The 12,830-nt window shown below is 36.2% G+C and overlaps 1 protein-coding gene across 1 annotated transcript in view; it reads left to right on the top strand.

The window, feature by feature from the left end:
• Positions 1-11,549, top strand: part of LOC111623745 (synaptic vesicular amine transporter-like) — a 29,296-nt gene extending 17,747 nt beyond the window's left edge. Inside the window, exons 8-27 of the mRNA XM_023366442.1 lie at positions 40-91; positions 158-221; positions 288-407; positions 789-834; positions 923-1,010; positions 1,942-2,030; positions 3,903-4,153; positions 7,826-7,954; positions 8,231-8,525; positions 9,557-9,615; positions 9,794-9,877; positions 9,965-10,147; positions 10,256-10,360; positions 10,519-10,693; positions 10,759-10,810; positions 10,875-10,938; positions 10,999-11,118; positions 11,248-11,293; positions 11,362-11,449; positions 11,526-11,549. Of these exons, the coding sequence (XP_023222210.1) occupies positions 40-91; positions 158-221; positions 288-407; positions 789-834; positions 923-1,010; positions 1,942-2,030; positions 3,903-4,153; positions 7,826-7,954; positions 8,231-8,525; positions 9,557-9,615; positions 9,794-9,877; positions 9,965-10,147; positions 10,256-10,360; positions 10,519-10,693; positions 10,759-10,810; positions 10,875-10,938; positions 10,999-11,118; positions 11,248-11,293; positions 11,362-11,449; positions 11,526-11,549 (2,134 nt within the window). The remainder of the gene's footprint in view (positions 1-39; positions 92-157; positions 222-287; positions 408-788; positions 835-922; positions 1,011-1,941; positions 2,031-3,902; positions 4,154-7,825; positions 7,955-8,230; positions 8,526-9,556; positions 9,616-9,793; positions 9,878-9,964; positions 10,148-10,255; positions 10,361-10,518; positions 10,694-10,758; positions 10,811-10,874; positions 10,939-10,998; positions 11,119-11,247; positions 11,294-11,361; positions 11,450-11,525) is intronic.
• Positions 11,550-12,830: the final 1,281 nt, after the last annotated feature.

Genomic DNA, 12,830 nt, shown 5'->3' with positions numbered 1-12,830 from the left:
GGTGATTATTTAAATCCGACAACCACAATATAATTGCAGATGGTTGGCAACATTAGTGGGTCTCATCATCATCGGGACGTGCGTCGTTTGCGTGAGTATAGTTCACTTATTGGAATAACCATGGGTTACGTAAACTTATTTCAATTAATTTTCTTAGATCCCAATGGCAAAGACGTTCAATCATCTAATTCTTCCCAATGCCGGAATTGGATTTGCAATTGGTCAGTGATTTAAACATTAATAAATTACTCTGTTCAATTAATTAAAATAATGTTTTCTGCCAACAGGTATGGTCGATTCTTCCATGATGCCAATGCTGGGTTATCTGGTGGATGTTCGACATACGTCAGTTTACGGTAGCGTTTATGCAATTGGGGATGTTGCACTCTGTGTTGGGTTTACTTTCGGTAAGAACTTACCTATAGCCAAACTGTGTAGCGAATAACAAGTTAAAAACTCATAAACTGTAGTTGGATGAAAGGTTTCTCAGAGCCTCGGCTCTCATTAAAGCTATAGTTTAGGGCCTCGTGCTACAAAGCTAAAACTTAAGATACTCGGGCTTTTAGGTTTAGTAATATTTGTTGAAGAGCGAAGGCCCTCTCATACTGTATATATTATTGCTTAGAGGCCAAACAAATAAGGCTGTGGTCAGAATACGAAGAAGTTTCAAATTATTTTTAAACTTTATTCTTTCGTTATTGAGCGAATTTCCTATAAAATTACAATATTAGTCAAATATACTATCGAGTAAATACTCTATTATATAACTAACGAGTTGAATTTTGTAGGTCCTTTACTGAGCAGTGCCATAGTGAACACCCTGGGATTTCAAGGGTAAAGTTTTGTTAAGATTTTTATATATTTCGATAAATCGAAATAATTTTCCGTAAGAGATAATTAAAATAGAATTTCTTACATACAGATTAGTATACACGACAGGGGTAATATGTTTTTTATACGCTCCCCTATTGCTGCTACTGAGAAAAGTTCCAGCCAAAGATGAAAATCAGGTATGAAGTAAAACATTTAATTATTTTTAACGGACGTAAAAAATTACATAAGATGGCCCACAATTCAGTTAACCGTGTGTGTTCTGGGTAAACTTACGAACACGAATCATACAGTAAACCGAGTGTAGAATAATTAGTCGAAAGTAATTTAGTGTTTTAAAGTGGGTAACTGATTTTTGGGCCACCCGTAATTGGATTTTTTCTAAATTTGTAAGTATTTTTTTTTATTACAGTACTGTTGATGAGAGCCGAGCATTTGCTTGAGATAGAAACGTGATTCATAATATACAGAATCAATTTTCGCAGCCAAATCCTTAAGGATTTAAACAAAACTGGATGCGAATATGTTTTAAAATGAGCTTAATCTATGAAATAATTTCTCAGGAGTAAATCTTTTTCTAAGTCGGAGATGTTCTATTTGTTTCTTCTGTAGTCGTTTTGAGAATGCTGCTACCGAGTACATTCCATAAGGATATTAAACTAATAAAAATATTTGTATAGTCGTAGTTTTATATGGTGGTCTCTCTTCCCGAGCGCTTTGCCCTTTAACTTTCTCTTTTACACTTGCGTAAACGTTCTGTTATGATTTAAGAAGCGCAGTATTTTTGTTGCTCAAAATTGTAATTTCAATGTGATTTTACGGATGACGAAATCGTTTTTATCCTTCGCTTATGTCGGTCATCTCATCGAGGTATCGGTATCATCCTCCAACAGACATAATTATGGCTACCCTACATCTTATACTACATTGGTGTTTTTGTTAATCTAAACCACAAGAGATGGAAAGTAGGATGGCTGGCTTCCCGACGATTTATGGTGAAAGCGTGCATTGTTTTCATCTCGCGGACACTAAGCGTTATAACACGAAATTATGTAGTATTTGAAGCATTAAGTAGAGATCACTTTTACAAATATACTTTGTTTTTTCTAGTTTCTTCTAAACGACACGACTATACGCTACATCAGCTACACCAACGAAGACTCCCCCGAAGAAGAGAAACCCGTAAAAGAATGGGTGAAGTAAACTCGCCTGTGTTAATTACCCCATCCGACATCGATACGAGAAGACAAAATAAATATTATTTTATGTTGGTTATTCGTTTTAAGATTGATATACTCGAGCGATAAAATTAATACGACGAAGAGTATCGACGATAAGGCCTATCAACGATCTCGACGCTGATTGTCGCTCGTGTGAATCGACTTTTACGGTCGTGTAACTTACGTGTCCTAATTGTTTTCGAATTTGTTGAAAATTACTCGCTGTTCTTAACGTAGAAAATGTGTAAAGGGCCCGAAAACGAAGACGACAATACGGGTTTAACCAATTGTCTGTGACGACGGCGCTCGTTGTAATCTTAACTTTGTCGCTCGTGTACATCGGCGTCAACAATAAATGTGATTATTTATACAAACAATGTCATTAGATTTGAACAAAATTATTCTAGAGAAAATTTAAAATTCAAAATATTTTCTTACTTATTTTTTATCACCGATTTTACTATCGAAATGTAACAAATTCGTTTAAAAAGTGAAGATTTAAAATAATAAAAGATTACAAATGAAATTTCATATTTATTTTTTTGAAAGAAAACGAAACAAAAATAAAAAATGAACTGCGAAAAAGTTCTATAAATGATTAATGTTGAAAATTGATGTTGTATTAAAATCATGTAAAATAATTATGTAAAGTTTTATTTTTCAGATTGTTAATATTGTACATAATTCCTAGAAATAGGCCTGTCGTGGCATTTAAAAAAATACCCCTCGTCGCCATCCGCAAATTAACGCTGCATTCAACGGATTGTAATCGTGTTGTTATTGTTTGATATTCTAAAAAACACCAAATGGGTTATGTAAATTTATGAGAAAGCAAATATATTGTTTGAAAGTTTACCTTGTCGTCTTTCTTTCCGTTAGATCCGTCACTGATTAAAACCACAAAACCGATACGCTGGTTTATTCGTATACGCCAACGGCCGAGAAGATACCTCCCGGGAGGGAGGTTCTTTATGGGAAACTGGCCCCAGTTTAGGAGTTTCCGGGTTCCCTAAAGTGAAGCAAACCCAGAAAATTCCACGCGGCCAACTACCGGTGTTCGTTGGTTTTATCCACTCGGCCACTGGTGGGCCAATAATGGGCCGGTTACGTACATTTTCTAGAGTTTTCTTCACCTAAATAAAATAGGGACCAACTTCTCGTAAAAAGTCCCTCCGGAAGAACTTGGCACACTGCCTAAATGCCGGACAGTGAGGAAATCTTGATTTGAGCGGTGCAAACCATGGTAATTTATGATAGTAGTACGCTGTAATTCGCCATTCTGTTGGGGTGTTGGTATCTTGCCTTAATGAATTAATTAATTATGTCCGAAGTTTAATACCTCAAATATGTTAAATTAAATTTCAGCGGCGACTACAGAAGACGTGACTAACATACTTTATCACTAAGAGAATTGTTTAGGTGGTAATATGCCGGGCGGTTAAGGCGCTAGCCTATTCTGGTATTAACAGCGAGTCCGGCGTGGAATCCGGAAGAGCAACTCCAAGACTTTTCGTGGGCGTAGAGACCCGTTTTTTTTTTTTTAATCACCGGTCGTTCCACCGTGGGCTGGCAAAACCCACGACGAGAATAAAAAAAGGCTTTGTTAGTGCCTTCGGAGCAGAAAGAGTTACAGAGTATCATATGTAGATTGGTAGGTAAGTTAGAAGGAATGTATATTGTAAAATGTGTAAAATGCCTTTGGATTTTCTAAATGGATTATGTTCGAGACACAAAAAGAAGAAAAATAAACTAAAATACGAATTAATTTACGCTAGATCTTTGATTTTACAACAGATACAGTAAATCTAGTAAATCGAGGCCGTGTTCGGTAACGCGGAACACCTAATTTAGAATTCTCGGTGGCTTACTGGGCAAAGATAAGAATGTTCCGAGCACCATTGAACAATTATTCTTAGTGGACAAAATGGTGGGCGAAGTTAAAATTACGATGGCGACAATTGTGGCAAACGAACTGGTGGAAAAGGACGAAGTAACCAATGCAATTATTCAAACGGAAGCTGCGTCAGATGGTGACGAAATTAATTGTAATCAACGAAATGGACCGTTATCTTCCGTTAAAATGTATTCGGCATTGGCGTGCGGTGACATTTGACGATGGGGAAGCCGTGCCGGCCCCGGATAGAATCGTTGGAAGCGTTATACGATATTTTGGTGTATAGCATCTACCAGCTTAACCGCGCGAGGTTGGTGCTCTGTAAAGCCCACGCGCCAAAGCCTATAATCTGGCCGCTTTACACCGTTCAAATATTTTGGTGGTGGAAGCGGTCCCGTATTCGACAATACGGATCTTTCATTGGAAATATGCACATACGCAGTAGCTAGAAACGACTTAGCAAGAATTTTACGTTACTGAACACGGCCCAGCATTTACATAAAGTTTACCCCATTTTTGAGGGTCTCAAAAAGTTCACATAGTGTCGTTTTGGGGGGGCTATATCTCGCGAAAAATCGCCCTTACTGGCACGGTTCCTTTGACTTTTTTGTTCCTATCGATACGCTCTACAGTTCCGTTAAAGTCCCGAACGCGTCACTCGGCCCTAGATTTGTACCATTTAAATATTAATGTCTAATAGATGTACTGTACTTACTGCGTAAAGTATTGGCAATGGCGGGTACGAAAGTGTTCGACATTCCTAACTTCCGACGATTTCGAAAATTCTTGGCTTTTGCGCTTTTTTATTTTCCACGAGATGGTAAGCGAACTTACAAAGTTTAATTGATATAACAAAGCAGACTCCGTCTGCGCCATTTTCGACTACTGGCACGTGGCCTATCTACTGTAGTAGCTGTTTATATTTATGGCTGGCAGGTGGCGCGCGTTTCAATTGTACTTACTACAATTGAAATTCAATTGTACGGTAATTTCCGCACTCATCCATATTCATTGAATGAATGAATACGAATATTAAAAAATGCATAAGTAGCAACCACGTCGCGTAATAATTCCGTCACACCTGTCTACAGCCTAAGTAGCTCTTGCCCGAGGTGCAGGTAAGAAACTTTAAATCGTTAACTAAACATTTTACTATTTAAATTTTAAACAGTACAGTATATCCCTCTTATATGGCCCAACTGGTTTCTGGAAAATTGGCGGTCCACTTTAATAATACTCCAAACACGCTAAGCTTTAACTTATTAGAGGGTCATTCAAATACGAGTCTGCGCTAGGGAAGGGGTTAATGTACCGAACACCTATTTTACAGAAATGCTTGATTTTATTATTAGAGGTGGCAGGATTTTAGAGATCGCGTCGATCGCAGATCGACGCGATCTCTAAAATCCTGCCACCTCTAATAATAAAATCAATCTCTAAAAATTGGCAACACCATATTAGAATGACCTCTTACTGCGGGTCTGGAAACCCATTACGGATAACCGTAATGGGTTTCCAGACCCGCAGTAAGTGGTGGAGCTTGACATAACCGACATGGCCATCACCGAAAAATTCCTGGAATTTTTTTTTTCAGACCTAACCGGATTCGATTCCTAGTTTCCCAGAGTGGCGGGCTACAATTAACCATTCGGTCATCGTTTTGGGCGTGTTAGTAGAAGGTACCGATCACTGGCTACGTATGGCGTGATATCGGAGGCATTCGTAGTATTCGAATGTATTTTTTTTTCAGAATATTATTGCGAAAGGAAAGGGTTATAGGCGCTTAAGCCCCCATTCACACAGAAAAATCAAAATTTAAGTTTCGCGCAGGTTAGAAATCGGATATAACGCACGCGACACAACGCAGTTCGCGCGACACCGACATTTATTGCGTTACATAGCATAATTAAGCTGAATTTAGGTTCTCGCGTGTAGCTTCTAGCGTGCAGCAAAATGACCTCATTTTGTCCCACGCTAGAGGCTACACTCGAGAAGCTCAAATCCAGATTTACTCTCGATACGCGATTCCAGACACCGTCCAAACGATGGTACTTCGGCGTACGCGCTAGATCTAGACATTAGTGTCGCCGCGTAGACGCTTTAATATGGAAATTTTATGATATACGCGATAAAAGATTTTCGTGTTTGTCGAGACAAAACCGCAATACAGAAATAAATGCTCCTATAAAAGAGCAATATTATAATTAGGAAATTATAAATTTTCCGAGTTTTGTTCACGTACGTAACGCTTAAATAGGAACCAGTTTCCCATAAAGGTCTTTCCGGGAGGCATCCCTTTCGGCGGATCGCCCACGTGTCGCATTGTCGTAACCAAATAAACCAAAGCAAACAAACCAAAACCATTATTATGGGCTCATCGTATTTCTGTGCACGAATTACAAGTAATTTCGATTTAGCTCTAAAAATGGTGATTTTCAATAAAATGTACTAATTTTATCACGAATACATTCATTTAATATTAAATATCTTTACGAATTTGAATGTATTGCAATACTTTTTACCAATGATTTTGCTAGTTTGATTTCAGGCCGTTTAATGATGATGAAATAATGATTTTTCCGCTTATTCTGCAGAATTTGAACACCGAAAAACAAAGGTTTACTCGTATACGTAAGATAATGTATAAGGCGCATCATTCCAGCATCTCGGATGAAATTCGACATTCCGAAAGCCGCGCAGGAAATTCCCGAATTTTCTTACAGACAGGAAAGATTTTCGCAATATTATGCGTAAATTTAACGTAAACTACTACAAAACGAAATTCTATTCGCTGCGAAATGATGGGTAAAGGAAATGAGAGACGTCGAAGAAGAATGCCCCGTTTTATGTTATAATAAATGGGTCGGCGGGTGACAGAATTTCGGTAAATAATATATGTAAGCCTTTGATTTTTTTTAGCGAAGCGCGTACTAAATTCTTTCGTACTATGTAAGTGTCCCGTGATAAAAAATGTTGGAAAGCGCTGCGTAAAAGTAAAGTAAGTAATAGTAATTAATGTAACGTATGCGTACGTTTCTGCAATGCAGGATCTTCTTAACAGCAATATAGACCTCGCCACCACATTTAACACTAATTTTCTGATCACTCTCCGCGGCGAGTGATTAGAAAATTAGCGTTAAATTGTGGTCTGCGCAAATTTAGCACCGGGCTGCCGGGCGTGCCCGGCACCGATGCGCTGCTGGAAAGATCTCCTGTTCCTGGATAAATGTTAGTTTATAACTTTTATTCAAATTAAACAAATAAATATTTTTATTTCTTTTTTTATTGCGAATTTGACGAAATAACGAGTTTCGAACAAGTATTTAAGACAGTCACTTCACTAATTTATTATGTATATTAATAGAGACGGATGACATTGATGACGACGACACTTGTCTCTAATAACTTTTATGACATATTTAATATTTCTGTTCATCGTTAACTCATCATTTAAAAAGAGTTCTTTCGATTATAGATTTTCGGGTTAGTATTTTCAAAGAATTCCATGTATTTTAATTGATTAATTATTTTATACTTTTAATCACAGATGAGTGAGCGAGGGTTGGTTTGTTTTTGTTTTGTTTTGTTATGGCAACGCAACAGTTGAGCCATCTGCCTAGGGAGAGTATCTCCCGGGAGGCCTTTTCTAAGGGAAACTGGCCCCTATTTGGGCGTTACTGACGTGGAGAAAATCCGGAAAATTCCACGTGGCGGGCCCGTCCGAACCCACTTACGGTTCAAACCGTACTTCAATGCGTTTTTTTAAAGAGTTTTTAAATTTTTCTGGACTTTTGACTGACCCGGTATTTAAATTTGCGTAAAAGATTACACTAATTCTAAAAATACTGACTCGATTCATTGTTTTTACATTTATAAAAAGGATCTTTTTCGAGGAAAATGGTTATTGGAATTTGTACAACAGTTTTTGAAAGATTACGTTCTCGACGAGTAATTCTATTCACAGTAGCTACAGCCATTCTATTGGATAATATACTGAGCATGATAATAGGTGAGTATGGTGAATCCGAATAGATCTCGAGAGTACAGGGTAAGTGACTAAAATCGCGATAGTTACGTTGGTAGCAAATCCATTAGTGTATCGTTTCGGCATTGTCGAAATTACAGTGACAAAATTCGATGCCTGCTGTAAAGTTTAATTGTGTTTACACGAGAGAGTGAATATATGTAGCGAATGTATTGAATAACGATGGAATAGATTTTAAGTTTTCAGAAAATTTCGTAAAAATGACAAAAAATACAATGCATAATTTTCCTTTGTTTTCAGTTCCAATCATGCCCGATTATCTGTATAAATTACAACACAACGATACGGATGTATTTCCCGAATACAACGCAACGATGGCGATGGAAAGTTGTAAACACAACGACTCCTGTATTAATCGTAACATTCTAATTAATTCTGAAACAAAAGCCAACAACGGCGATTCCATAAAGGAAGATCGGGAAAAAATGAAACATTCGCAATTAATACAAGAAAATACGGAGCTTGGAATCATGTTTGCTTCTAAGTTTGTTGTACAAATTATAACAAATTATTTTGTAATACTTCTTATAAATAGGTAAGATTTTACTGAATAATTACTGAAATGATAATTTCCAATAACAGTTACGTTTAAATAATTATTATTATTCTGTAAAATTTCCAATTAAGTCTTCACCAGCAAAATCGTATATTTTTCAAACGTTTTCGGCTTTTTCGGCAACCATCGACGGGATACGTACGAATTAACAATGGAATATTTGAAATGTGTCTGTTATAAACGCGTGTTAATTAAGGAAGTTTTTATAAATTGTTAACGGAAGAAACAGAACATTACCTGTAAATTAACAGTAGTAAAACTGATACGTTTTTCCCCCTTAGTCATCAAACTGTATGAAAAGTATATGTTCAACAAAGAAGGATCACAATGGACAGTCCTATGTCGGACCAAACATAATAGTACATTCTCATATCATACTATACAAACGGAATATCGATGACGTGTTCATCATCCGAAACCCTAAACCAGATACCGAAGAATTCGTAAACTTGGTCGACGATAATCCTTTCGGGCTCGAGGTAAAAGTCGACCCCAGATCAGTGATAGCCAGGCACAAGACTAAAGGAAGAAGAAATCATCTTTCTAAAACCATCCTTTTACACTATTGTATATGCGTAGTTGTTCACGCGATCAATTCTAGAACCAAGTTGTGGCCTTTAAGATTCTAAACGTCAGACCACCTACACTTTGCAACGATGTAGAGAATACACGAAGGATTAGGAACATTACCATTACGTTAACAATCCGATACTCACATCACACCTCCCTATCCCAAAACGCGTACACCTTATCGTAAAGAAGTTGGTGTAGTGATATATAATAAACTTCGTACAACATTTATAAGAAAATAGCAAAAGGAAGAGACAGAAAATTGGTGTACGAGAGTAACTATACTTTGCAATCTCCTACATAACATAAGGTGGCTGCTGCAACGGCAAAAAATGCTTGAAAAGTAAATAATTTTGCCGGTAAACACTTATGTTCAAATTTTTCGTACAATTGAGAATCATCTGGGAACATGTCTTATGTATACGTTTTTAAAATTACAGAATGGGTTACAGCGTGCCTATATTTATCGGACTCATAACTATACTTCTGTCTACTATCAGTAAGTCAACTGTTACTAACGAAAGGATTACGCGAGTAACGATTTATTTTGTTTAGTTAACGAAAAGTTTTATTATAAAACAAGTAAATCTTGCGATAGTTTAACACGCGGCCATATAAATTTTAATTAGCAGTTTGTAAAAGTGAAAGTTTATCAACACGTATTAATTTATTTCTAGTTTATGCCATAGGTAAGAGTTACTTTATACTTTTCTTTTCGAGAAGTCTACACGGTGTCGGCTCTGCTTTCATTAATACTGCCGGTAAGTTTCGAAATGTCACTTAACGACGACAATTACAAAATAAGAAGAGCGACATTTTTAATGATTTGTGTATGTTTTCGTATACAGGAATGGGTATGTTGGCCAAAATATATCCGGATGATAAAGAACGAGGTAATGCCATGTCTATAGCATTAAATGGAGTAGGTCTTGGAATGTTAATAGGGCCCGCTCTCGGAGGAATTACGTACCAATTCATGGGAAAAGCCTTTCCATTTTGGATATTAACAGCTGTAATCTCAGTGGAAGAATGTGTGTCTTGGAATAAACAATGTTTCTAGGATTTATATGCTGAATATTTTAACATACCATTTCGCGTGTGTGAAAATTACATTATTTAACTAATGATTATATTTTCAGTGCTACAGGTAATAACAATACCACCTAAACTTAGTAGAGAAGTCAAAACAAACACCTCTTCGATAGTGTCTCTTATAAAAGACCCATATATCATCATCGCAACAGGTAAGTGTAAGAAGGCAGAAAGAAAATTAACCACTCTTTCGAAACTGGAGTATTCTTAACCCGTCCTAAAATTAATTGATTTATCAGTTCGATATTCTGATTCTAAATCGCAACAAAGCGATGTGTGACAAACTTTTAAATGTGTGTCATTTTTATAGGATCTCTAACAGTATCTAACATGGTATTATCGGCTTTAGAGCCATCGCTTCCAGTCTGGATGATGGAGAAAATGAATGCACCCGAATGGCAACAAGGCGTCACTTTTTCACCTCCCGGTGTGTTGTATTTAATCGGTACCTGCGTGTTTGGTCGCTTGGGTCATAAATTTGGCAGGTAAATACTAAATTTCCGGTTGTTTTATGTCGATAATTTAAATAACCGTAAATCAATATCTGAAGGTGGTTAGTAGCGACCGTAGGGCTTATCCTCACAGGAATAAGTGCGATATGTGTGAGTATGGACTAAATCTATAAATTGAACTGTTATCAGATAATGAATTCTCATTATCTTGCAGATTCCTATGGTGACAACATTCGAATTGCTGATTCCTCCCTGCGCCGGGGTCGGTTTTGGGATAGGTTAGTGAATAAAAATCTATTTTACAACAAAACTTTTATAAAAACTGATTGTATATTCAGGATTGGTGGAGTCTTCGATGTTTCCTATGTTGGGTGACATAATGGATGTTCGTCACACTTCTATATATAGCGATGTTTACGCTTTCGCCGATATTGCACTATGCGCTTCACTTATTTTAGGTAAGTAATTCTGTGTGTAACGGATAAAATAGGTACGTTTAAGTGGAAAACATGTCTATAATGTTTATAAACTGTATGTTTTCCGCTTAAACGTACCTATTTTATTAGAAAGAAATTAAAATTTTTCAGGTCCTTTATTAAGTAGCGCCATTGTATATTACTTAGGATTTACTGGGTAAATAATTATTTAATATAAATTAAATCTCTAAAGACTACTTTCTTAAAAGCTATTCTTGTCCGTAGTTTGGTATACATATTAGGAGGAATGTGTATCGTATACGCTTTTCCATTGATGCTTCTACGTAAATTTACATCGAAACCTGAAAATCAGGTAAATTTCTATGAACATAAATGAATAATATCTACGCTCTTTGAATAACAACGTCGAACAATTGATATTCTTTCAGGATCGGGAACCTTCGAAAGAGTAAAGAATCATTCGACACGTAAAAATCCAGCAACCAGTCGGGGCTGTTACGATTTTATTTAAAAAATAAAACAGTTAATAAATAAAATTGCGCGTTGTCTTATCTGTTGTATTTTTAATTATTATAAAACGGCATAAAGCGTAATTGCGAGGGTAGCGATGGCTTTTATAATGTATTCAGCCATTTTACGAATTTATACGAATCGAAACATCACAATCCTACGAGATTCCGAAATAATCATCAAATGTCTTACAAAACACGAAAGCATCTTCATTCTCTAAGATAAGTATTGTTTCTTTAGAAATAAATAACCCTCTTCAAACCAGATCGAAATATTTCTCGGAAAAATGTATACTGGAACAACACAAAGATTTTGAGGAAACTCGAGGATCAGTATACGAGATAATTGACAAAGATGGAGACCGAAGTTGAGTACATTACAGTAAAAATGGCTTCCGAGCTGATACTCGAGTAACATCTATACGCGAAGCATTAAAAGTCTCGAGGAAACTCATATGAATCAAACTGCATAAATCCAAGTTAAACGGAATTGTATTTGTGTCGCGTAATTATAGCAAAGCGCAGAATTATATTTAAGTGTAATATTCTTAATTAATAGCTACTAATTTGTTGCTGTTCCAAGGGGCTTATCAAACTACAATTATTTAATTTGTAAATCTTCATAAAACCAAAATGTACATTTCGGGTTCGTTGGTTTGTTTTACGTTCTAACAAAAAGAAACGAACCAAGTGTTTCAACTTTACCTTATTAAATTTATAATATATGTTAAAATATTCATTCAATATACAGTCGACCCCCTATAACGTACGTTCCTATAACGACAATTCCTATAACGTAGCGAAAAAATTGTAGAAACTTTCATATAAAGTACCTCCTATAACGTCGTTTCGCGAGAAGATTGATAGAGTCTGGACCAATAGTGGATGAGCAGCCGAACTACTTACCTCCGACCCTGCGCCACGCTACGGAGCGGCTAAATTGAGTTTGCTATCGTCTGTTTAGTATTATATATAAATTAGGTACTGTACATATAATTATATATTAATTATATATAAATTAGGTACTGTATATATAATTATATATTAACTTAATTTATTGTAACTTTATTATAATTATATATATGCTTTCTGCCGCCTGGCAACACGCTACGGAGATTTTAGGCTAGTAAGTTGAGTTTATTATCGTCTGCACAGTATGTAAATTAGGTACCGTAAGTCTAATACAGCACTAATTTTATACATTTCTTGTGAAAGAAACACTTC

Source organism: Centruroides sculpturatus, unplaced genomic scaffold (genome assembly GCF_000671375.1).
Source record: "Centruroides sculpturatus isolate CEXI.00-Female unplaced genomic scaffold, Cexi_2.0 scaffold372, whole genome shotgun sequence".
In the NCBI taxonomy this organism is placed as follows: Eukaryota; Metazoa; Arthropoda; class Arachnida; order Scorpiones; family Buthidae; genus Centruroides; species Centruroides sculpturatus.
The sequence above is the reverse complement of the archived record's forward strand: the minus strand, read 5'-3'. Positions and strand labels throughout refer to the sequence as shown.